Raw genomic sequence first — 23,735 nt, forward strand, 5'->3', positions numbered from 1 at the left:
GGATACGGCTACCCGTGATAAGCTCATCTTTCCTTCTACTATCACGCGGATCTTATGCCATTTTTCTGTTCCTTTTCCCGCATCTGACCACTTCTCCTTTATGTGTGCCATTGACTACACTACCGTTAAACGGAGCGAGGCGCAGTTTCGTGCGAGGAGGTCCGGTTCGATAGCTCCTCCCATTCTTTCGGCTCCTTCTACCTTCAATCCCTCTTCTTCAGCGGGAGGTGTGACTTTGGATGCGATCATGGCGTAGCTTCAGCACATGGATGCTTGTCTTGATACACTTTCTACGGAATTGTATCAGGTGAACACCCGTGTTGGCCGCATTGCTAGACGGTAGGCTCGCCTTGGTGGTTTTGTGGAGTCTCCCTCTCCTCCTCTCGAGGCATTCGAGACACCTGATGATGGTTCCGAGAATAATGATGATGAGGATGGAAATGCTAGCTCTTCCAGTTCTGACGAAATGTCTACTTGACACTTTTACCCTTTGTCACTCGTGACAAAAAGGGGGAGTAGTTTTGGATATGAGAGTAGTCACTCTTAGGGGGAGAGTTAGGAGATTTTTGTTAGGGGGAGAGTTTTTTTTGAGGGATGTAGTTAGGATTATATGTATCTTTTCTTTTCTTTCTTGTTAGAGATACATTGTTCTTGTACCTAGGTCTTGTGACCATTTTTTTTACATACATGATGTTTCCCAAGTGGTATATATATGATGATGTATGTCTTTTTCACCTACCTCTACATTTGTTGGTTCTTTTCTTTCTTTATACACTTGTTTCTTTATTTTGTATGCAATCTCTTATTTCTGCTTCACACAAAGATACCTTGATGTGTTTTGTTTAAAGTGTTTCAAAAATACAGGTTGTCAAAGTCTACTTGTCATGAACTCTCTTCTTGCAAAGTTTTTCAAGAGTTTATATTAGGATAGATTTTATTGTATTCAACAAGTGAGTATGAGTTGAGTGATTTATGACTTCTCTCATATGTTCATTTGTTTGTTGTGGTTTTGTCACAGATTGCCAAAGGGGAAGATTATTAGGACATATGTGATTCACTTGATAAGAACATATGTCATTCTTTTATGTAATTGGCTAATCCTTTGACAAAACGCACTTTACTTGTAATTGGGTAGATCTAGGATGTTTTTGATACTTCAAGAAACAAGATTTCAAGATCAAGTGTTAAAGCCATGCAAGTCTGTCCAAGAAACAAGCTAAGAAGTGCTCTTCATTAAAGCTCGACAATTGGCTCGACAGCTACATCTATCTAGCTTTAAGAAGCTTTTCTAGCCCCGTGGCTTGACAACTTCTCAACAGCACCTTGGCACCTCTAGCTATCGAGATTTAAAAAAAAACAGTTTTTCAGTATTGTTTTGATTCTAATTCGTGGACATGTCTTTGGGCCTTCTTTTCTCGTAAACCTAGACATATAAAAGGATTACTTTAAAGGCCGTCAAATTAAGCACAAGTTGCACAAGCATTGAGTAAAGTCTGTTCAAGCAATTTGTGACCGGAGACAAAGTTGCCTTAGTTCATCTTTTTGTGAAGAAGCTGCTATGTCTTCTCATTCTTCATTGTGAGGATGGACTGAAGAACTTTGCAGCCAATATCTTTCTCAAGTTGGTGATTGAAGTCACGTACTGGGATCCGCGCAATTGATTAGTCACGTACTGGGAGCCGTGCATTGAAAAGGAGAGATTGTCACTACAGAACAAGTCCAATTGGGTATTTGGGGTAAGAGTTCAACTGTAGGTTGGTATAAGGTACTGGGATTCCTTTACTTGTAACCGCTTGTTGTGATAATAGTGGATTCTCGGGAGTGGTAACCTTTTAAAATCACCCAATGGGGTTTTTGCCTTGGAGGTTTTCCCCATTCGTAAAGAAATCACTATGTCAATTTATTTTCAGCTGCACTATAGTTTATTGGTGATTTGTTTGTGCTATCACACGTTTGTATGGTAATTTGATTAATTAATAAACTTGGCTAATTAATCAACTTAATCCATCACAAGGGGTCAATACGTTTTTGGCCTATCAGGCCTAAGACTCAAGAGGAAGAAAACATGATGAGACAAGTTCCCTATGCTTCTGCTGTGGGTAGTCTCATGTATGCCATGCTTTGTACAAGACCGGATATTTGTTATTCAGTTGGCATGGTCAGCCGATATCAATCAAATCCAGGACCAAAACATTGGCAATCTGCAAGGCATATTCTCAAGTATCTAAGAAGAACGAGAGATTATATGCTTGTTTACCGTTATGAGAATTTGATTCCCATTGGCTATACAAATTTAGATTTTCAGTTGGATCTAGATTTTAGAAAATCCATGTCGAGTTGTGTATTCACCTTGTGAGGTAGAGCCATAAGTTGGAGTAGTGTTAAGCAATCTTGTATTGTTGACTCCACCATGGAAGCCGAATATGTTGCTGCTTGTGAGGCAGCAAAGGAGGGTGTTTGGCTCAAGAAATTCCTTTTTGATCTTGGTGTTGTGAGAATTGAGCAAGTTTCTATTACATTGTTCTGCGACAATAGTGGAGCGGTTGCACAATCCAAGGATCCAAGGAATCGCAAGAAAGGAAAACACATTGAGAGAAAGTATCACATCAGTCGAGACATTGTTGCTCGTGGAGATGTGGTTGTAGCAAAGATTAATGGTGCAAAGAATCTGGCAGATCCCTTTACTAAAGCCTTGCCCCAAAGGACTTTCGAGTCACATTTGGAGGAGATGGGAGTTAGATTAGTGCACAATAGTCTTTAAGGCAAGTGGGAGATTGTTAGGATGTGTGCCCTTAAATCCTATTGTATGATGCTATGTATGTTATTATGTATGACTTAATGTTGTGTTTAATAAAATTGTTTTGTTATTATCTAAAAATAATGGTAACATGAATATTGGGACATTATCATATAGTCCATGAGATGCATAGTATGTGATTTATGTGTAAAGTCACAGAAGATATGAATCACAAGTTCTTTGTAAACTTAGAATTGTAGTTTGTAGTCGGTGATGAAATTGAGCATTTCATCTGCGAAGACTATAACATATCAACTAAGATGATTTCTCTTGATCATGGAAATGGAGATTTTTAGTTGGTATATTGATATGTTTTAAGAGTTAAGACATATTGAACTGGACCGCTGTGAAATTTATTATTCTCCTAACGACTGTAAAATGAATAATAAATTCACGACTTATATTTGCATGAATTCTTAATCCTAAGAGAATAATGGACTTGATCATGAGGTGTAGGCTGCTTTGATATATCAGGAGTAAGATCTTGAGTTACGGTCAAAACCTTAGTATGTTAGGCAACCACATTTAATGTTGATGAAACATATATTCTCAAGATGGAATTCATAGTCTCTTAACGGAGATACAAAATATTCCCTTGAGATAAGTTTAATGGGTTTGTTATTCAGAATGTTGAGTCTAACTACTTTAGTAAATAGTTACTAAAGTATATATTTATGAAATTGGATTTCATAAATATATTATGAATAACTTAAAGGATTAAACCGGGTACTCAAGAATTAAAATGTAGTAATCTACAAAATGGCAGTCTACTTTCATGACTTTGTATTACTACGAATATTTTATGAAGGTGTTACATGTACAATAAAGTCTTAGGATATAATTTATAAATAAGGCCTAGAGTGCAACTATATTTATATAGTGGTATTAAATATAGTTAATGGTAACGTTGGACATGTCAAGAGTTGACAGAAAAGCCCAAGGTCCATTGGAGCTAATGTCTTATTGGTCCCTTTTGGTCCCACTCCAAGCCACACACTTAAGCCCAATTGGAAAGGCCCAAAAGGCCAGCCCAATTAGATAATCAGTTAGATACAAAGGGAAAAACATACATAATTTTTTGTAGAGAGAATTGTATGAACACTATTACGAAATAGTGTAAGAAGTGTTAGACACTTTGACATTCTCCTTTTGGAACTGATTGAGAGACCACACATCTTGGGCGTTAGTGGAATCGGAGTGAAGATTGAAAGTGTTCCCAAGTGCTTCTGATCTTCGGTTTTGAAATTCACCACTTCAAGGTACACACTCTTGTTTTCAAATTCTGAAACTTATATAGTACATGTTAACTTTTATGAATGAAGTAGATCCGTTATTTTTCCGCTGCATATGTTTTGTATATGATACAAACATGTCATATTTCCATCGATTGGGCAAGGGAGATAACAGACAGATTGCCCTTTGATGGTGCCATTCATATAGACATTATTGGATACGCTAGTGGGTTGTGGCCGCCCTGGAACTCAAATAGAGTGGAGATTACTCCTCTTACAAGCACGGAGCAGGAGATACATGTGATGGTTAAGGTAAGAAATTCTAACCTGGACTGGTTATTTACTGCTGTTTATGCTAGCCCTAGGAGTGTTGAAAGGCACATTTTATGGAATAACCTTAATAAAGTTGCAGAACTTCATAATATGCCTTGGGTCTTAGCTGGGGATTTTAATGAGCCTCTTCAAGCAGAAGATAAATTTGAGGGAATGGCTGTTAGTGTCAATAGATCTTTGTTGTTTAAGGAGAGTTTAGACAAGTGTAGCATGATTGAAATTGGGTTCTCGGGGCCTCGGTTTACTTGGACTAACAGAAGGGAAGTACAAGCTCTTATTCAGGAGAGAATTGATAGAATCTTTGTTAACCCTAGTTGGTGTCTCTTATATCCTAAAGCCAGAGTTGTGCACCTCACAAGGTGTCATTTAGATCATTGCCCGGTTATGCTTCAAGTGCTTCCTAGAGTCCAAAGGTGAGGCAGTAGGCCTTTCAAATTCAAGACTTGCTGGTTGTCGGATCTTACTTTCCCTCACGTTGTTAATCAGGCTTGGGGACAATCATATGCACTACAAGAGGCCATAAAGCATTTCAAAAGGGATGCAAATAATAGGAACAAGGTGCAGTTTGGTAATATTTTTGCTAGGAAGAAGAGCATCATGGCAAGGCTTAATGGAATTCAGCGTACAATGTCAATTAGGCCATCCAATTTTCTTTTGAATTTAGAGAATTCCCTTCTGAAGGAGCTTGATATGGTTTTAAATCAGGAGGAGGAGGAGGAGCTCTGGGCTCTTAAGTCAAGAGTCAATTGGATGATATAGGGTGACAGGAACACTTCCTTTTAACATGTATCAACCTTTGTTAAGAGAAAGAGAAACCAAATTATGGCGATTAAAGATGCATTGGGGGAGTGGTTGTTGGAAAAGGATGAAGTTAAAGAGTTTGCTAGGAATGGTTTCAATGAAGTATACACCACCTCACTGCTTAGTGCCAATAGGGCAGTACCCGAAAGGTCTCAATGGCAAGCTAGCTTAATTAAGGAAGAAAAAACCAGCATTAGTGGAGTTGCCACAGAGGATGAGGTTAAATTTGTTTTATGGTCTCTTAAAGCTTTTAAAGTACTGGGGCCAGATGGGCTGCATGTAGTGTTTTTTTTTTTTTTTTTAGAGATTCTGGTTGATTGTGAGCAAGTATGTCATTGAGGAAGTAAAGAAGGTTTTTATTGAGAGGAAAATTCTAGAATACTTAAACATCGCCCATATTGCTCTTATACCCAAGTTCAAGGTCTGGAAACCCTAGGGAACTACAGTATACAAGATTGTGACCAAAATCATAGTTGCTACATTGAGGCCTTTATTAGATAAGCTAATCTCTCCTCTTCAAATAGTGTTTGTTCTGGGTAGGAAGGGCATTGATAATGCCATCATAGCCCAAGAAATTATTCATACGCTATGCAAAAAGAGAGGGAGAGTTGGGTATATGGCCTTGAAGATTGATTTGAAGAAGGCGTATGACAAGCTTGAATAGAGCTTCATAAGGGAAACTCTTATTAGAGTAAATCTTCCTTCAGATCTCATTGACATCATTATGAGTTGTGTTTCCACGATGTCTACGTCAGTGCTATTTAATGGCGAAGCTCTTGACCCGATATACCCCTCAAGAGGGATAAGGCAAGGAGATCCCTTATTGTTAGGACATCTGTGAATCATGTTAGGAACGTATGTCAATATTTTATGTAATTGGCTAATCCTTTGAAAAAATGCATTTTACTTGTAATTGGGTAGATCTAGGATGTGTTTAATGCTTCAAGAAATAAGGTTTCAAGTTCAAGTGTTAAAGCCATGCAAATCCATCCAAGAGTCAAGTGAAGAAGGGTTGTTCATTAAAGCTGGACAGATTCCCGATAGCTCTCGACAGATAGCTATGATTCAGGTTTAATGAGTCTCGACAGCTCTGGACAGATTCTATCTATTCAGATCTCGACATCTGCTGACAGATACAATATCTATCTAGAATTATGAAATTCATATTTCCAAATCTGATTTTTGGTCCATGCTGCATGTATGTGTAGGGTTTCTTTTCTCACAACCCTATACATATATAAGGCATATTTTAAAGGCCGTCACACAAGAGAATATAAGAAGAACACATGTAAAAGGTGACCGATGCCTTATTCTTTCTAAAAGAAGCTACTGTGTCTTTGCGCCTTAGGGTTTTGTAACCAAGTGTTTCTTGATCTTCATTATTGATGAAGTGAAGAACTTTACAGCCAACATTCTTCTTCCTCAAGTTGGTGAGTGAGTCACGTATTGGGATTTGTGCAAAGGAGTTAGTCATGTACTGGGATTCGTGCAAAGGAGTTAGTTATGTACTAAGATTCGTGCAAATGAGTAAGCCGCATATTGGGATTTGTGCATCGATTGGTTAGTCACGTATTGGGAGTCATGCAATACAAGGAGAGATTGTCATTACTGAACAAGTCCAATTGGGTATTGGGGTAAGGGTTCAACTACAGGTTGGTATAAGGTACTACGATTCCTTTACTTGTAACCACTTGTTTTGATAATAGTGCATTCTCGGGAGTGGCAACCTTAAAATCACCTGGTGGGGTTTTTGCCTCGGAGGTTTTCCTCATTCGTAAACAAATCACCGTGTCAAATTTAATTTCCCCTGCATTTAGTTATTTGGTGATTTGTTTTTGCTACCACACTCATTGCATGTAATTGAACTTAATGAATTCACTTGGCTAATTAATTGGTTAATTCATCACAAGGGGTCAATACATTCTTAGCCTACCACTTATCACCATATCTCTTCATTATGTGCATGCACTTCCTTGGCCAACTAATTGAAGAGAAATGCAGTCAGAATCTTTGGCAACCTGTTAAGGCCTCTCGAAATGGCCCGACCTTTTCTCATTTGCTCTTTGCGGATGATCTTGTATTCTTTGCAAAAGCGGATTATATCAATTGTTCGGCCATTAGAGACGTCCTTAATGATTTTTGTAACTTGTCGGGCCAAACAATGAGTGAAGCGAAATCAAAAGTCTATATTTTGCCTAATGTTGATAGAGATACTAGAGAATCGCTTTGTGATATTCTTGGATTTGCCTCCACTCCAAAGCTTGGCAAGTACCTTGGAATTCCTATCAAGCAGCCCGAAACTTCTCCTAAGGACTACAATTTCATCTTGGATAGGGTGAAGCAAAAATTAGCGGGTTGGAAAGAAAATATGCTCTCATTGGCTAGTCAATCAGTTTTTATACAAGCCTCTTCAGCTACAATACCTGCCTATGTTATGAAGCGTACTCAACTTCCTAGAAGAATACTTGAAGGCATTGACTGAGTTAACTGGAATTTCTTATGAAGCTCCTTGGACTCAATCAGGAAGATGCATTGGATTGGGTGGAAAAAGGTGACCAAGCGTAAGGAGGAAGGTGGTCTTGGATTGCAAACAGCAAAGGGGCAAAATATTGCTCTGTTGGCTAAGCTAAATTGGAGGCTGGCTACAGAAAAAAAAAAAAAAAAAAAACTTTATGGGCCAAAGTTTTAAGGTAGAAGTACTGCAATCAACGAAGGATGAATGCAATCAATGCTAATAGACTTCCATGCTCTCATATTTGGGCAACGATCAAAAAAGGAAGGGAGGCGTTTACTAAAGGAAGCATGTGGGCAGTTGGTAGGGAGCGCAATTTGAGCTTTTGGTCAGGGAGTTGGACAAATAAATGACCCCTTCTGCAGCAGATTCAGGGGCCTTTAACTCAAGAAGCAGCTTAGTTGACAATGAGAGATATTTTGGTGGACTCGGGTTGGGATTGGGATCTAATTCCATTTGAATTTCCTATGGACATCAAGTTGATGATTCAAGCTACTCCTATAGCTATGATAGGTAGAGGTAAGGACAGATTAGTGTGGATGGAGAATCCAAGGGGTGTCTTTGATCTTAAGAGTGCCTATAGTATTGCTAAAAACTTTGGTCCTGGTCCTCCTTTTGCTGTCAGGTTGGATATGGAAAGCTCAAACCCTTCCAAAAATAAAGACTTTCCTTTGGAGGTGTGATCATGAGAGTGTTGGAGTTAAGGCATGTTTGGCTAGAATAGGGATGGGTGATGAAGAGATATGTCCTATTTGTAGAGTGGAGGTGGAATCAATTATGCATGCCCCCAGAGATTGTGTTTGGGTAAAGGCTGTGTGGATGCAGTTGGGTGTTGATAACACTAACCAAGCCTTTTGGATGATAGATTTGCAGGAGTGGCTTACTTTGAATGGGAGGATGAGTCGTAGCTTGCTTCTTGGTAAGCCCCCATGGAAAATGATCTATCCTTTTGCAGTTTGGAACATATGAAGAAGCAGAAACAATGTCGTGTTTAATAGGAAAAATCCCAATCCAAGGCTAGCAGCAGACATCATTGCACAAACCATGGAGTTTATGTATTATGCATGCTTAAATAGAGGTCCAATCCGATACATTGTGAAGGAAGTTAGATGGGAGCGACCTCAAGAAGGGTGGAGCAAACTGAACATAAATGGTTCAACATTGGGCAACTTGGGTCTAGCTGGATGTGGGGGTATTGTGAGAAATAATCAGAGAGGTTGGGTTACTGGGTTTTCTCAACGTATTGGTTTAACTAATAGCTTTGTGGTTGAGTTATGGGGACTGAGAGATGGGATTATATTGTGCTGCAATTTAAATATCACTTCCATTATTGTTGAGCTTGATGCAAAAGCTATTGTTGATATTTTTCAAAATTCAAGCTATGAGAATAATATAGTTTCCCCTATTTTGGATGACTGCAGACAGCTAATTTGCAGGTTTCAATGGATTCAATTTAAGCACAGCTTCCGCCAGGCTAACCGATGTGCTGATATACTTGCTAGGATGGATGCTGATAGGAATTTAGATTTTATTTATTTTGAAAGTCCGCTTGTGGACTTAGTTAATGTGTTTGAAGAGGACCTTCATGGCATGTATATGACCAGGCTCTGCTTGGAACATGATGTAGCTGTTTAGTTTCTGCAATATATCGTCTTTTTAACCAAAAAAGAATCTCAAAGAAACTCTTTCAATCATAAGTCCAAAGGAAACATTGTTTTTAGCTTGATCTAACTTGAAGTTCCTACACCTCCTAGCCTTAGGCTACTTGGACATATTGTGCAACTTGTAAAACCCCTCAATCTCTCAAACCCCCCCCCCCCCAAAAAAAAGCTTTAGTCATTTTCTTATGAAAAGAAAAAATGATAAAAAAAAAAACAGGGGCATTAAATAAGCCATGCAAATCTAAGTCTGACCAAAAATTCAGAAGTTCTCATTTTTTTTACTAGAACCTTCAAGAGAAAGCAAACACAAAATCTATTTTTTTTGGAGTAGATGAGAGAACTTTCTTGATTTTACTCTCCTAGACTTAGGTCAATGCCATCCCATGTGTCACACCCCAAACCCATAAGGGTCCAAAGCGTGAGAGAAGAACCATTAAGAGTGAGAACGTAGGAGATTTTTTTTTCCCTTCTCCTCAACACATGATAAGGATAAATAACCATACTAAAATCTTCATATTACAAGTCAGAGCTCTATAACACTTTTACAAACAATAAAAATTACAAATAATGTCTCCAAATATACATGAAATTCCAAAACTCCAAATGGATCAACTTCAAATCACAATCCTTCCTAGGATAGGCAACTACGACGATAGAATCTATGCCTACTATGCCCAAGGCTAACAAACCTCAAGGGCCCAACCTCTGATAGAATTAACTATGGCCTCAATAAATTTAGAAAGTTGAGTCACCAACCAATTATAGTATAAATCTCTCAATTAGCACAATGCTCCAATCACCACCAATAAAACAAGCTCCATGCCCGAGGTATAGCAAACTTATCTGAAAAACTGTTGGAGAGTGGGATGAGCTAAAGCCTAGTAAGTCACATAATTAATGGGGGTGGGGGAAATGCAAGTTTCATGATTATAAATAGTTTGCAAAACATGTTTTAGTTTGGGAAATTGCTAACTGAATACTGCAAGATCTCTTTCAATAATAATGTAACAAGAATGATTAAATGATTAAACACAAAGTTTCTCAAAGTAATACCATGAAACTATATATTATAATCTGTGAGAACTAACAATATAATTTCCAAAGCCATAAAATCTAACATACGATAATTTTATCACAAATATACCATATTACCACATAGACCGGTCAAGGGATCCACCTATTCACAACTGGCATGATATTGTCCTCTCTGATATGCAGACTCTTGGCCCCATGGACAGCAGCCTCACCCATACCCTCAAGGTTTTTCTCTCTTCCCCATGGGTAGCAAAGAGAGCGCATCAAATAGGACCTCTCTTGCATGTGGTCTCTTAGCCCCATGGGCAGCAGCCTCACCCACACACTATCAAGGAACCTCTTCCCCCCATGGGCAGCAGGGAAGAACGCGTCATCCAAAGTGAAAGGGCACTGACCTGGATTTGATTCCATTATCACAAAGACTACGAAAACCAAATCGGGTGATCACCGGGAAATCACACATGGTATGGTGTTAAAATCACATAAAGCTCACAGGTAACATATACTTTGAAACACATAGTTTATATCCAGGTAGTTTCAGAAAAACCTTAATAATCTAACTTCCACAAAGTTTGTAAGGTTTTCAACTTCATTCTTGTGAAAAAGATTTTCTATCAATTTCCCACATAATAAGACAAGATAAGCATCTTTGATTTTCTAATATACCATAAAATCCATGATTTCCTTATCAAAGATTAAATAAAAGATGCTCATTTTTCCATATCAACAATTCATGCATTTCCCCAAATGCAATACCAAATATGATGCATTTTTATATATAATAATATGTAATAGGGTCACAACACAACAATTTTAAGAAAACATATATCCATATATAATTTTCCAAAATGTGCTTGACCCAAAAACATCATTTATAAAATATAGTTATTTTCCAAAAATATCCCATTAAGAAGCTACTTACCTTAGCAGTCCCTTCCAAATTTACCTCAACCGGGCACCGCATTCAACCAATCAAGTTACTAGTTCCATCACCAAGTACCTTGGAACCTAGAAACACAAGTATCAAGTCTATTAATAACAAGGCCGACTACAAAAATTATGCTATCAAATTTGTCTCCATAAATCGGAAAGGATTCCCTCAAAAATCAAACCTAAGGTCCTAAAGCCTAGCTTTACCAGCCCAAGACAAGTACCCCTACCCAAAAGGGAACCAAACAAGCATACAAGAAACTCATAGGACTACAACACAACCAACGCCTTTAATTTCCCTTTCACAAACAATGTGCATTTACCAACTTGATACAACGTATGTCACTACCAACCCATGATAAAATTAGCCAAAGTAAAAAAATTTCACAGACAGCACATATGGACTTACAAGCTAAACCACACCACAAAAGCTTGGAGTAAATTCCTTAAAGTCTCAGCATCCTAATCACACTTTTAGATAACCTCCAACAGGTCAGTCCTTATTATAAAATTGGTTTGGTCCACTTAGTGTTATCCAAAAAGCTTGAAATTAAATGGGGAGAAGCCTTTATATGTCTAGTATGTACCACCAAAAATTCAGCTCAAATTTATTAAAAATCACGCATTGCGGCTGACTCAAATCTGTCATGACAGCTTTAGAAAATTGCTATAGTTGTAAGACTAGCCCAAATTATTTGAGAATTTACTCACATTAAAACCACCAGATTTAAAGCATATTAAAAATAAGGAATCAGACCCAAAATCTCATATAGATAACTAAGATTACAACCCATAACCTAATATGACAACCATCACAACACAAGTTAAGAAATTCAACCCTATAACTCATATAGGCAATTTATCAAACACTTGGCACACAGCAAGCATAATGTACATATCAATCAAACAATTTCATAGTCAATATCGTCAACTATCACCTAATGCCAAAATCTTTCCCAAAATGCAAGGAACTCACGTTCAAAAATAAATCCCAATCCTCAACAAAAATAAAAAACTATAAGATTTCTCAAGAAACCCAACTCACATGGTTGCCAAACAAAACATCCAATTCACCTCATGAAATTAATAGCCTTCAAATAAAGTCTTGAATGTCCCAACAACTCAATAAAACAACCCCCAAAACAAAACCCACAACATCAAAGAGCAATACAAACAAAATAGGATAAATACCCATAGTAAAACCAAATCATCACATTAAAGCAAAAACCCACCAATGAACTGAAATTTTCAGATTTAAACAAAACACTCGCTGCCCAAATCATCAAAGTTTCACATGCGCACCTCTCCACAACTCCAAGACCTCCAAAACCCATTACCAAGACAAAATCGTGATTGGATGCATAATAGAGCCAAATGACTCAAAACCAACCAAACTTTTCATTCGAAAAAGAATTTCTTACATAAACCAAATAAGCTTGCTCTAGCATAAACTCCATGGCTAGATTTTACTTAGTTTTGTTAGGAAAATAGGAATTTTACCTCATATTCCTTGCTTGGCCAAATGGGTCTTTCTCTTGCCAAAATCTTTTCTTCATAACCTGTGGTGATGGCTTGAAAAGAAACTCATGGCTGGAGAAGTTTTAGTGGAAGACCGTGGGGAGAGAGGAATTTGAGTGAGAGAAAGGGAGAGGGGTCAGGGGTGGCAACTCAAGAGAGAGAGAGAGAGAGGCAGACACTTGAATTGAAAGTGAGGGGGGGGGGCTAACTTAAGGGGATGAAGTCTATTTCCAAGCTTGTCCCTAAAATATCTTGCAAGTAAAATTACCAAATTGCCCATCAAGCTTCTTCCAAATTACAATTAACAAATGGGGTGTTACACCATGTACCTGCCAATCAAACTTAACCAAGGATTCTTTTAACGTCATCAGCCACTATAACTCTTAAACATTCTCTCTTCTACAAACAATCTGGAAACTTGTTTCAGGAAACCGATGGATGTGCAATTTGCTATAACAATGAATAGACAGAATAGTGGGGAAAACCTCCTAACTTGTGTTGATTCAAACCAAAGCCAATAGAATGTATAAATTTCATTGATCCACTGGTTGTGTATGCAACTTACCAATAATTAGTATCAGTTTCGCAGTCAACTCTCTGTGTGGTATATGTAGTAGTCATCTGAAGTGAAAGGGATTGAAAACCTAGGAGTCACAAACTAGGGTTGCCTTGAGTCAGCACCAAGCCAATGGAGAATTTTAATGAAATTTAGTTCATCAAATCAAGATTAATGATACTGAAGTTCATCAAATCGAGATTAATGATACTGAAGTTCATCAAATCGAGATTAATGATACTAAACCTTGGGGGTCTCAAATAGGATTCTCAAGCTACATTCTAACTTTTAAAAATTTTTTTAAGTAACAAATTTTATTAAGATGCAGAGGCATGTGGCGCAAATACATACGTGAAGTATATAAAGGTACACCCACAATTAAACTCTTTTAAAATTAAACTAGTCGCTAACCCGTGTGATGCACGGGAAAGCTATTGACTATGAAAAAAAATCCAACAATAAAAGAAGAAAAGTTATCACATATGCAATGTTGTTGACAGTACTAATTAAACAGCCTTAAAAATTTTCGTTTTGTTGTCTTAGTAAATGGAAAATATCAATTAAAAAAATTAAATAAAACTTAGGATTCCAAACATCTAATATCATCAATTATCCAATAAATGTTGCAATGTTAAAATAACAATTTGCAATCAATTGAAAGATAAAAAATGTTATTCATAATTTTTTGTGATTTTTTTTTTCAATTTTAAATAACTTTTTGTATCTTCTTCTTTTGTTGCTTTGTAGTAGTCATTGAATAACTAATTTTGTTCGTGCCTCCTAGCATTCTTATGTCTCAAAAAGTTCATATAAATAACTAAACCTTCTTACGGATTAGACAATAGACAACACCTAAGAATATATTATAAACGTCATGATCATGATCATTATCTCATACTATATAGCATATACAGACTACACAGACTATAAGTGTAGCAATCTTTTTCAAATATATATAAAAGTTATCCTACAAAGAAGACAAGAGTTATGAATACTTTCCCTCCATGCTTACCACCAAAAGCTAAATATTATTACAGTTAACCTTCTGAGCATACCAAGTCATCCCTACCTCAAGAACAACATTCATGATTTTGGTCACCTATCTAATGTATATTAAACAAAAATAATTTTGTTTAAAAAAAAGATAACTTTGAGTTTAAGTTGGACTTGTTATAGAGATAGAGTTTCACTCCTTGTTAAATTTGGACTAAAAAAAATTATTTAAATAAAATGATAGTTTTATTTAAATATTGTGCTAGTGTGAAAAATTGTAAGAGCTTCAGAGGCTTTGGTTATATATATAAGACCTCTCGTTTCTATAAAAAAAAATCTAGGTTGTATTTGGGAAGTGAGTTTAAAGTCAGCTAATTTTACTATTTAGCTTAGTTTTACTACTATTCATAGATCCTACTACACTTTTTGATACTATTCATAGGTCATACTGTACTATTTCAGCTAGCTTTTACATTTATTTACAGTACTTTCAGCGAAAAAATTTCAACTTAAAATTGAAAATAATCCTGAAATGTGATAAATAAGTTGTTCCCAAACAGACTCCTAATAAGCTTGAAAATGAAAATAATCCTAAAATGGTCCTTTCACACTCTTCATAGGTTCTAATATTCCTTTCTCACCATACACACCACATTAACAATGAGGAACTGAGCCTTCAAAATTTCAATTTTCCAAAGTCGACCCAAAACAACCTCAACAAGCTAACAGATGTATTATGCGTTTAGGCATTACCCACTAAACTTCAAAAAGGAAAAAGACCACAGCCACAACTCTCTAGATTCCTTTTGGACATGCCACACCAAGTTACCCCAATACAATATATATATATATTATATATATCTCTCCCTCTCTCTCAAATTGTATGTTGTTAAGATTCTCACTGATGACGGGCTGAAATCGTCAATGAGTTGTAGGCTCTAGATCACACCAATGTGTACCTGTGGAATAAGAATAAAGGACCAAATAGAAGGCATCGATGTGGTACCAGCCAAAAACCCTCTGAAGGTCAAGTCAGTGAATGAAAAATCTCTAAGAACTTTATCGTGAGAGAGCTAGGGATTTTCTGCATCCCTGAGAAAAAAAAGAGGTCTGGTGCTTATATAGTGGCGAGTAGCGAACCAAGATCCCTCAGAAGTAGGGAACTTTCCTTGTAGAGGAGATTTGGTATTAGGGTTTCTGAGATTTTAGGATGTCTTTCCATATGGGGAAGATGTGGGAACGTAAATAGGGCCTTCATGCATGATATGCAAGACATTTCCATATATGAGTATTCGTGAGGTCCAAGCAAGACCATGTAAGACCTGTCAGCTTTTCCATCCCGTCGGCCTTATGGTCGCCCTTCACCTTAGGTTCACCTGTTGGTTTGGTGGGAGATGTATCTGTTGGCCCTTATAGCGACGTCATCTATTGAAAGTACCTTCTGTTTACTAAGGGTACGTCACCTCCGTTATTTCCTCCGTCATCTTTTATGAAGCCGATGATCTCATAGAGGTCATCTGTTCTCCTAGCCTTCTGCTTATAGGTCGACTACTTTTATCAAAAATACCCCTATCAGCTGCCCTTACTCCGAGGTCCCGTCGGCTATATTTGACAGGCCTTAGAGTAAAATCGGTATTTATGACCATTAATTATAGTTTCATTGAAGAAAGTGTCATTAAACAGCATAGGCAGTCATAGGTTTAAATGCTAGGTGACACATGGCACCTATTGGTTGGCCTCGTTTCTAATCAGAGGCGTCCCTTCGTATACCGTGCCTCTACGCTTTATAAATAGTTCCTCCCCCTTTAGTTATTCTCTTTACTTTGTTTTTCATTCAATGAGAGTTTTAAGATGTCGCGCTGTCGTTCACAAGCAACCGTCACCGTATACCTCGTTGTCTTTGAGGGGCCCATCACTTTGAGCCATTGTCCACTCTTGGTAAGTTTCCTCACCTCTTCCTTTGTTATTTTTCATTTATTTTTCTAGTTGGTCGTTACTTGCTTAGAGACCCGTTAGATAGGTTCCTAGAATACCTCCGTCGCTTGTAGGTGAATAGATGCCAGGTTATAGAGAAGCGACAAGTGAACAATCACCATCAGTCTGTGAGGTTGTGGGCTACGATGAGGTCTATTCGTCCGGGCGCAAGCCTAAGGAGGATGTAAACTGGTCCCTAGAGAGGAAACCGTCTACTCACTCCCCTACCAAGGAGGAAGAGGAGGAGTGTGAAGAGGAAGAGGAAGGGGAGGAAGAGGGTGACAAGGAAAAGGATGAAGGAGAGGAAGAGGGAGAAGGGGAGGAAGATGAGGAGGAAAAGGGTCATGAGGAGATGGTGGGTCAAATGGACAGTGATGATCCTAGTCCCTTCATCCTTTGATATGGACAGTGAACGATTTCTACCTGATATGGTCCTAGGCCCTTCTCTCGCCTTTGTGAGTATCTATGTCCATTCATTTCTTAGTCTGTTTGTTATTTTTTTTAACTTTCTTTGTTAATTTTTTCAAAGATGGAAGCTGATAGGTAGAGGGCGTTGGTAAGGAAGTCTGCTACTGCACGCAAGCAGCAGGGGAAGGCGTCACCGTCAGCCCTCAAGGTAAGCCCTAAGGTTGCTCAAAAGAGAAAGAGCAATGCCAAGGACGTCCATCTATCCAAGAAGGGGACGAGCCTATCTGTTAGGGAGCAACAGCAGAAGTCTCTTTCGCCCCTTCCTCCCTCTCGTCATGGAGTAGGGTAGGGCTTGATGACAGGGAAAGAGCTGTCATCTTTGAGCTCGTCCAAAGGCTGGTCACCCATAAAGATTATGTCGTCGAGATGGATAATTTGATCATCAAGGAGACGGACTTGGATCCCTGTGGTGAGCACTTGTTAAAGGACCTAGGGTCTTCCATTCTCTATGACTTGTCAAGGGCATGTCTCCATCGCTTATGGTAGTTTGTAATTCTTGTATTTCCACTCCAACTATCATTTTTATTTCAGGCATTAGTACGAATGAAGGCCTTTCAAGACAGATGTGTGGCCAGCGAGGGGGAGATTCGTTGGTTCTGCAAGCATTATGAGATAGAGAATAAGGAGAGGGAGTAGTACAAGGAGGCCACTCGTACTCTTAACACGGATCTGACGGAGAAGATTTTCTTCCTTAAGGAGGAGACCCGTCATTGTGAGGAGGTAGAGAAAGCAAAGACCAACCTAATGACGGAGTTGGCTACTTTTTGCAAGCAGATGGACAAGGCCAAAGCTAACGCTGTGGCAGCATTTCAGGTCTCACAACCCTTCTTCAATGAGTGTGGAGCCTTTTACAGTGACAGTTTTGACGACTGCCTAAAACAGGTTAAAGTTGTCTACCTTGATCTGGACTTGTCCCAGATTGCCATCGATGACACTGTCCTACAGACTCTTGGGGGAATGACGTCGTCAACAATGAGATTGACGACTCTACCTATACCATTGAGCAGGAGGTGAAGGACACCGATGCTGAGGTCATCGTCCAATCTGCCGTTGAAGGCCTGATGGCTCCCGTGGTCTTGTCTGCTGTAGATGTTAAATCTATCGCGGACGCTCTGTCTACTGTGGATCCAACTATTTTTTATGCTCCTCTGTCTTGACTTCTACCCTGCTCTTTTTCAAGTTGAATTTAAATCTCCTTTTTATAAGTTTATTTGTAAGACAATGGTGGATGCTCATTCTTTTGGGCTTTTATGTAAAAACATTTACCCCTTCGAGTTTATATCTATTGCTTTTATCCATTGCTTATATTCATTTTGCTTTTTATTTTTGCTATAATTGTGTACATGCCTCTGTCATATTTGTGCTATCAACGTTTTACTTCGTTCATTTGTCTCGTAGCTATTTTTGCGTGTTCTACTTAGCAGCTCTCTTAAGACCAGGTACCTATTGGTATCCTTGGTCGTCCATCCACCCCGTAGGTAGGACTTAAACATAATTTAAGCCCAAGTACCCGTCAGTTTCCTTGGTTGTTTGTTCACCTTGTAGGAAGGACTTAACATAATTTGAGACTAGGTACTTGTCATTATCCTTGGTCGTCCGTCCACCCCGTTGGAAGGACTTAACATAATTTGAGACTAGGTACCCATCATTATCCTTGGTTGTTGGTCCACCTCGTAGGTAGGACTTCACATAATTTGAGACCAAGTACCCGTCGGTATCCTTAGTCGTCCATCCACCCCGTAGGTAAGACTTAAATCTTAATATAATTTTGAGACCAGGTACCCGTCGGTATCCTTGGACGTCTGTCCACCCTGTAGGTAGGACTTAACACAATTTGCGAGCGATAGTAGGACAACATTTCTGATAATCCGTTTAAGTAATAATAGAAGAGATAGAAAGAATCTTAACATCCCTAAAAAATAAAAAATCTCTCAGTATCCAAATTTGACATAAATAATAAAAGAAAGCGATAAAATAAGCTGCATTCGACTACTACTAATAGTATTTCCTCAGGTGCTCGGCATTCCATGGGTGGTGGAGCCTTTGTTCGTTGAGTGTTTCTAGGTGGTAGATTCCCTTTCTATGGTAGTTGCTGGTCCTGTAAGGTCCTTCCTAGTTGGGGCCTAATTGCCTTGTGAGGGGTCTCTGGTGGCCATTGTTACTTTCCTAATGATCAAGTCCTAGACCTAAAAATGGTAAAGCCTGGCCTTGGTGTTGTAGAGTTTCACCATGAGGTTCTGATAACGAGCTGTCCTCTGTTCAACTATTGCTCTAAGTTCATCCAAGAGAACCAACTATAGGTGCATTTCCCCCTCGTTCCTTCCTTAATCATGGTGGACCACACAATAATTGGTCAATCTAACTTCTGTTGGGATGACAACATCACTTCCAAATGAGAGGCGAAAAGGTGTCATACCCGTAGGTGTTCGCGCCATCGTTCGGAACGCCCAAAGGACTCCGGGTAGTTCGTCTAGCCATATACCTTTTGCCCCCTCTAGTCGAGTCTTGATTATTTTGAGCAAGAATCGGTTAGTTACCTCAACTTGTCTATTGGCTTGAGGATGGGCCGGAGAGGAGTAACGGTTCTTGACTCCTAGTTATTGGCAAAAATCTCGAAATGTGTTATTGTCGAATTGCTCTCCATTGTCAGAGACGAAGACCCTAGGGATCCCGAAGCAAAAAATAATGCTTTTCTAGATGAAACTTCATATATTCTTCTCTGTGTGGCTCTACCTCAACCTATTTGGTGAAGTAGTCGATTCCAACAATAAGGAACATGAGCTATCGGACTGCTATGGGGAAGGGTCCTACTATGTCTAACCTCTACTGGGGGAACGGCCATGGGACGCTCATCGGTGTAGGCTCCTCCATCGCTATCATATAATGTTGTTGAAGCGTTGACACTTGTCACAGACCTTTATGTAGGAAAGGGTGTCATTCTGCATGGTGGGCCAATAGTATCCTACTCATATCAGCTTGTAGACCAGCGAGTGTGCCCCCAAGTGGTTTCCATATGCTCCTTCGTTGACCTCTCTCATGAGACAATCTGCTTCTTCGGGGGCTAGGTACCTCAAATATGGACAGGAGAAGCCCCTCTTGTAAAAGACGTCCCTAATTAGCACGAAGCGTGACGATTGTACCTTCAGCCTCTGGGAAGCATCGCAGTCTTTTGGGACCGTATCGTTCTTGAGATAGGATACAATTGGCATTGTCTAGTCGGTTCCTATGGGGATTGCTTGCACTTCTACTCTGTCAATGGCAGGAACATATTGGACAAAGGATAGTACCTAATTAGCGACGGTTATGCACAAATTTGGCTGAGAACCCCTCTCTCGTCTTTTCATTGACCAGACTCAGGTATTCCTTCATCCATTCTTCTTTTGCTTCATAGTCACTGTTGATGTGCTCGGCAACAACTTGCGAGTCGCAGTGTATGACAACTGACTCACCTGAGAGGACTTCTTTGTACTCCGCCTCATTGTTGGTTGTAGGGAATTGGAGGCAGATTGCACAATCTATCGTTATCTCCTTCAAGTGATTGTAACAGGACCTCAGCTCCCCCGACTGCATTGATTGGACAAGTCGTCTGTCCATATCATCCATACTGTTGGTTTTTTCTCTCTGTTTCCTTCGCACCCTTCTGTCGTGAACTCTGCAATAAAATCAGCCAAGGCTTATGCTTGATTGTGATTCTAGGCCAGTATTGGATGTCAAATTCATCGAGCTCTATTGCCCATAGGACTAGTTGCCCTGCTGCTTTCGTGTTATTCATAGCCTTCCATAACGATTTGTCTGTCTGGACCACTATAGTGTGGTCTTGGAAGTACGGCCTGAGCTTTCGCACAACTGTGATTAGCACGAAGGCCAACTTCTTCATTGGGGGATGTCTCCTTTTCTCGGATAAGAGCGAAGCTGACAGCCATTGGTGACACAGCCAAGTAAAGGGAGATTTCTTTACCAGGTTTGGATGGACTGAGTAATGGTGGGGACGCAAGGTACACCTTTAATTCTTCAAAAGCTTTCTGGCACTCGTTGGTCCATTCAAGCGCCTTCTTTAGTGTCTTGAAGAATGGTAAACACTTGTCTATCACCCAGGAGACGAACCTATTGAGGGCCATTACCCTACCGTTTAGGCTTTACACCTCCTTAGTGTTTCTTGGAGGCATCATTTCCAGTATGGCTCGAACCTTGTCGAGATTGGCTTCCACTTTCCGTTCTGATACCATGAAGCCAAGGAATTTTCCTAACGCTAAACCAAATACACACTTGCTAGGGTTGAGCTTCATGTCGTAAAGGCAAAAGGTTTCAAATGTATCTTGAAGGTTATCCAGGTGGCTAGTCTCCCTCGCGCTCTTCACGAGTATGTCGTCTACGTACACTTTGACATTCCGCCCAATTTGTTGTGTGAAGATTTTGTTTACAAGCCTTTGGTACGTTGCACCCTGTGTTATTTAGTCCAAACAACATGACCTTGTAACAAAAGAGTCCTTGGCTCATAACAACATGATCTGGTTGTATCTAGAGAAGGCATCCATGAAACTCAGCAGTTGATGATCGGTTGTAGAGTCTACGAGAAGGTTGATGTGCGGGACCGGGTAGCTGTCCTTGGGGCATGCCTTGTTCAGGTCGGTGAAATCTATACATATTCTCCACTTTCCATTTGTCTTCCTAACCATGACCACATTGGCTAACCATTTAGGGTAGTAAACTTCCCTAATGAAATTTGCTTCCAGTAGCTTATGCACCTTTTCAGCTATGGCCTTGTCTCTTTCTTGGGCAAAAACTCTCTTTTTCTGTCAGACCGGAGGGAAGGATGGCACACATTGAGCTTGTGGACCATGATACTTGGATTGATGCCAGGCATGTCCTCATGGCTCCAAGCGAAGTCGTCCCGATTGTTCTTCAGGAAGATGGTGAGCTCTTTGCGGATTGAGGGGTCGGCCTGTGTGCCGATACGGGCGATTCATACTGTAACCCTTCTTTTTTCAATGTTTAGGGCCTACAAGTGATCATCCATTTCTAGCATAGCAATGTAGCATTTGCAGGCGACCATTTTGGTCTCTTCATACTTTCACTACCCCATAAGAGCTTTACTAGCAGGTGGTATGTGGACAATGTTGCTTTCCATGCATTGAGCGTAGGTCGATCGATGATGGTGTTGTATGGGGAGGGCAGTCGACGGCCATGAAAATGACTTCCTTAGTGCGCTACTAAGGGTATATTCCAATGGCTACCAGCATGGTAATGGCTCTCATGGGTAAAACCTTGGTGCTACCAAATCCAACTAATGGGGTACTTGAGGGTGAGAGGTGCTCCTTGTCAATCCTCATCTACTAAAATGCGAGGTAATAAATGATGTCTGCTGAGCTTCCGTTGTCCACTAGCACCTGTCAGGTATTGAAGTCTGCAATCGATAAGTTGATAACCAAGGCATTGTCAAGAGGGTGGTGTAGCTATCTAGCATCCTCTTTTGTGAAACTAATGGTAGGGTTGTCAACCTTGGTTGCTTCAGACGATTGTCTAGAAATTTGGATGCTTTGCACCGTTCGTAAGTATGTCTTCCTTGCCATCTTAGAGGATCCTTCCATTATGTTTCCTCCTACAATCACCCTTACATCTCTGAGTGGGTCTTTGGGTCTTTCTTCGGCTCGTCGGTTGGGTTCAAGGTCCCTTAGCGGGTTTTCTTCGCCCCTGATGAACCGTTGTAGCTTTCCTTACTTGATGAGGGCTTCAATCTATTGCTTGAGGTCATAGCATTCGGAAGTGTCATGCCCATGATCCTTGTGGAAAGTGGTAGTACTTGTTCATGGCCTCTTGTTTGGATTACCCTTCAGTTTATCCGACCAAGTTAACGCTGCGTCATCCCTTCTTTGCATGAGAACTTGGTCCAACGGGGTATTCAAAGGAGTAAAGTTCATTTTCCTCCCCAGATGAGGCCTTGGTCTCCTGTCATCCCTTTGGTCACTTGTTTTGGCCGACTTCCTTCATTTGTCTAGACAAGGGTCATCTTGTCTTTCTCTCTTCTTCAGTCTGTCCCCCTTGACAATCATCGTGTCTTCAACATTCATGTATTTTGTGGCCTTGTACAGTGTTTCAGCCATCGTCTTAGGATCATTTTTGTAGATAGAAAGAAGAAACTCTCCCGAATATAATCCACCGGCGAACGCAATGACAAGGACTTTGTCGTCAACTTCGTCAATTAGGAGGGCCTCTTTGTTGAAACGGGTCACATATGACCTTAGGCTCTCATCGTCCCATTGCTTAATGTTTAGTATGGCTGCTGAAGACCTCCTGTATCTTTTCCCCCCAATAAAGTGCATGACAAAGTGTCTACTCAACTCTTTAAAGGTAGATATGGTGTTTGGGGTAAGCTTACTGAACCATACCCTCGCTGGCCCCTTGAGTGTGGTAGGGAAGGCCCTGCACAAAATTTTTTCTAGAACTCCTTGCAGGTGCATGAAGGTTTTGAATGACTCTAGATGGTTATGCGAGTCCCTTGACTTGTCATATGCTTCTACCTGTGGCATCTGGAGCTTCATTGGGAGGGGGATGTAAGTCACCTGGGCAGTGAATGGGGAGTCCATCCGATGGACCAACTTATCTAGACTAGTGGATACCCATCCCCTTATGGCATTCATCATCATATCCATCTTCTCCTTCAACATCTACATGTCTTGGGCCATGCGAAGCGCACTATTTTCCATCTTAGAGGAGTGGCTAGTATCTTCCGGCCCATCCCTCTTACTGGGGGCATTACTCTCTTCTTGGTCTTCCCTCTCTTATCTATCTCTTATCGGTAGGTGACTTCCATACTGTTCGTTGATATCCTGCTCATCGTGTTGGCCTTCTTGGCGTCACTCATTCCTTTGGTTCAGTTGTTGCTCCAACTCCTAGTTGAGTCACTCTACCGCCACAACCAGGGTTT

At 39.9% G+C, this 23,735-nt stretch overlaps 3 protein-coding genes across 3 annotated transcripts; 2 read left to right on the plus strand and 1 right to left on the minus strand.

Annotated features, from left to right (window-relative positions):
* Positions 1-4,155: 4,155 nt before the first annotated feature.
* LOC142635078 (uncharacterized) lies at positions 4,156-5,121 on the plus strand. The gene is made up of 2 exons (XM_075809292.1): positions 4,156-4,755; positions 4,849-5,121. The coding sequence occupies exons 1-2, from the start codon at positions 4,156-4,158 to the stop codon at positions 5,119-5,121; spliced, it is 873 nt and encodes a 290-aa protein (XP_075665407.1).
* Positions 5,122-7,126: 2,005 nt separating this feature from the next.
* On the plus strand, positions 7,127-7,645 carry LOC142635081 (uncharacterized). Its single transcript, XM_075809295.1, has one exon. It carries the CDS (start codon positions 7,127-7,129, stop codon positions 7,643-7,645), a length of 519 nt encoding a protein of 172 aa, XP_075665410.1.
* A 15,149-nt stretch (positions 7,646-22,794) lies between these two features.
* On the minus strand, positions 22,795-23,475 carry LOC142635082 (uncharacterized). The gene has a single exon (XM_075809296.1). The coding sequence runs from the start codon at positions 23,473-23,475 to the stop codon at positions 22,795-22,797; it is 681 nt and encodes a 226-aa protein (XP_075665411.1).
* Positions 23,476-23,735: the final 260 nt, after the last annotated feature.

The sequence above is a fragment of the Castanea sativa genome, chromosome 5 (assembly GCF_040712315.1).
Source record: "Castanea sativa cultivar Marrone di Chiusa Pesio chromosome 5, ASM4071231v1".
Classification (NCBI taxonomy): Eukaryota; Viridiplantae; Streptophyta; class Magnoliopsida; order Fagales; family Fagaceae; genus Castanea; species Castanea sativa.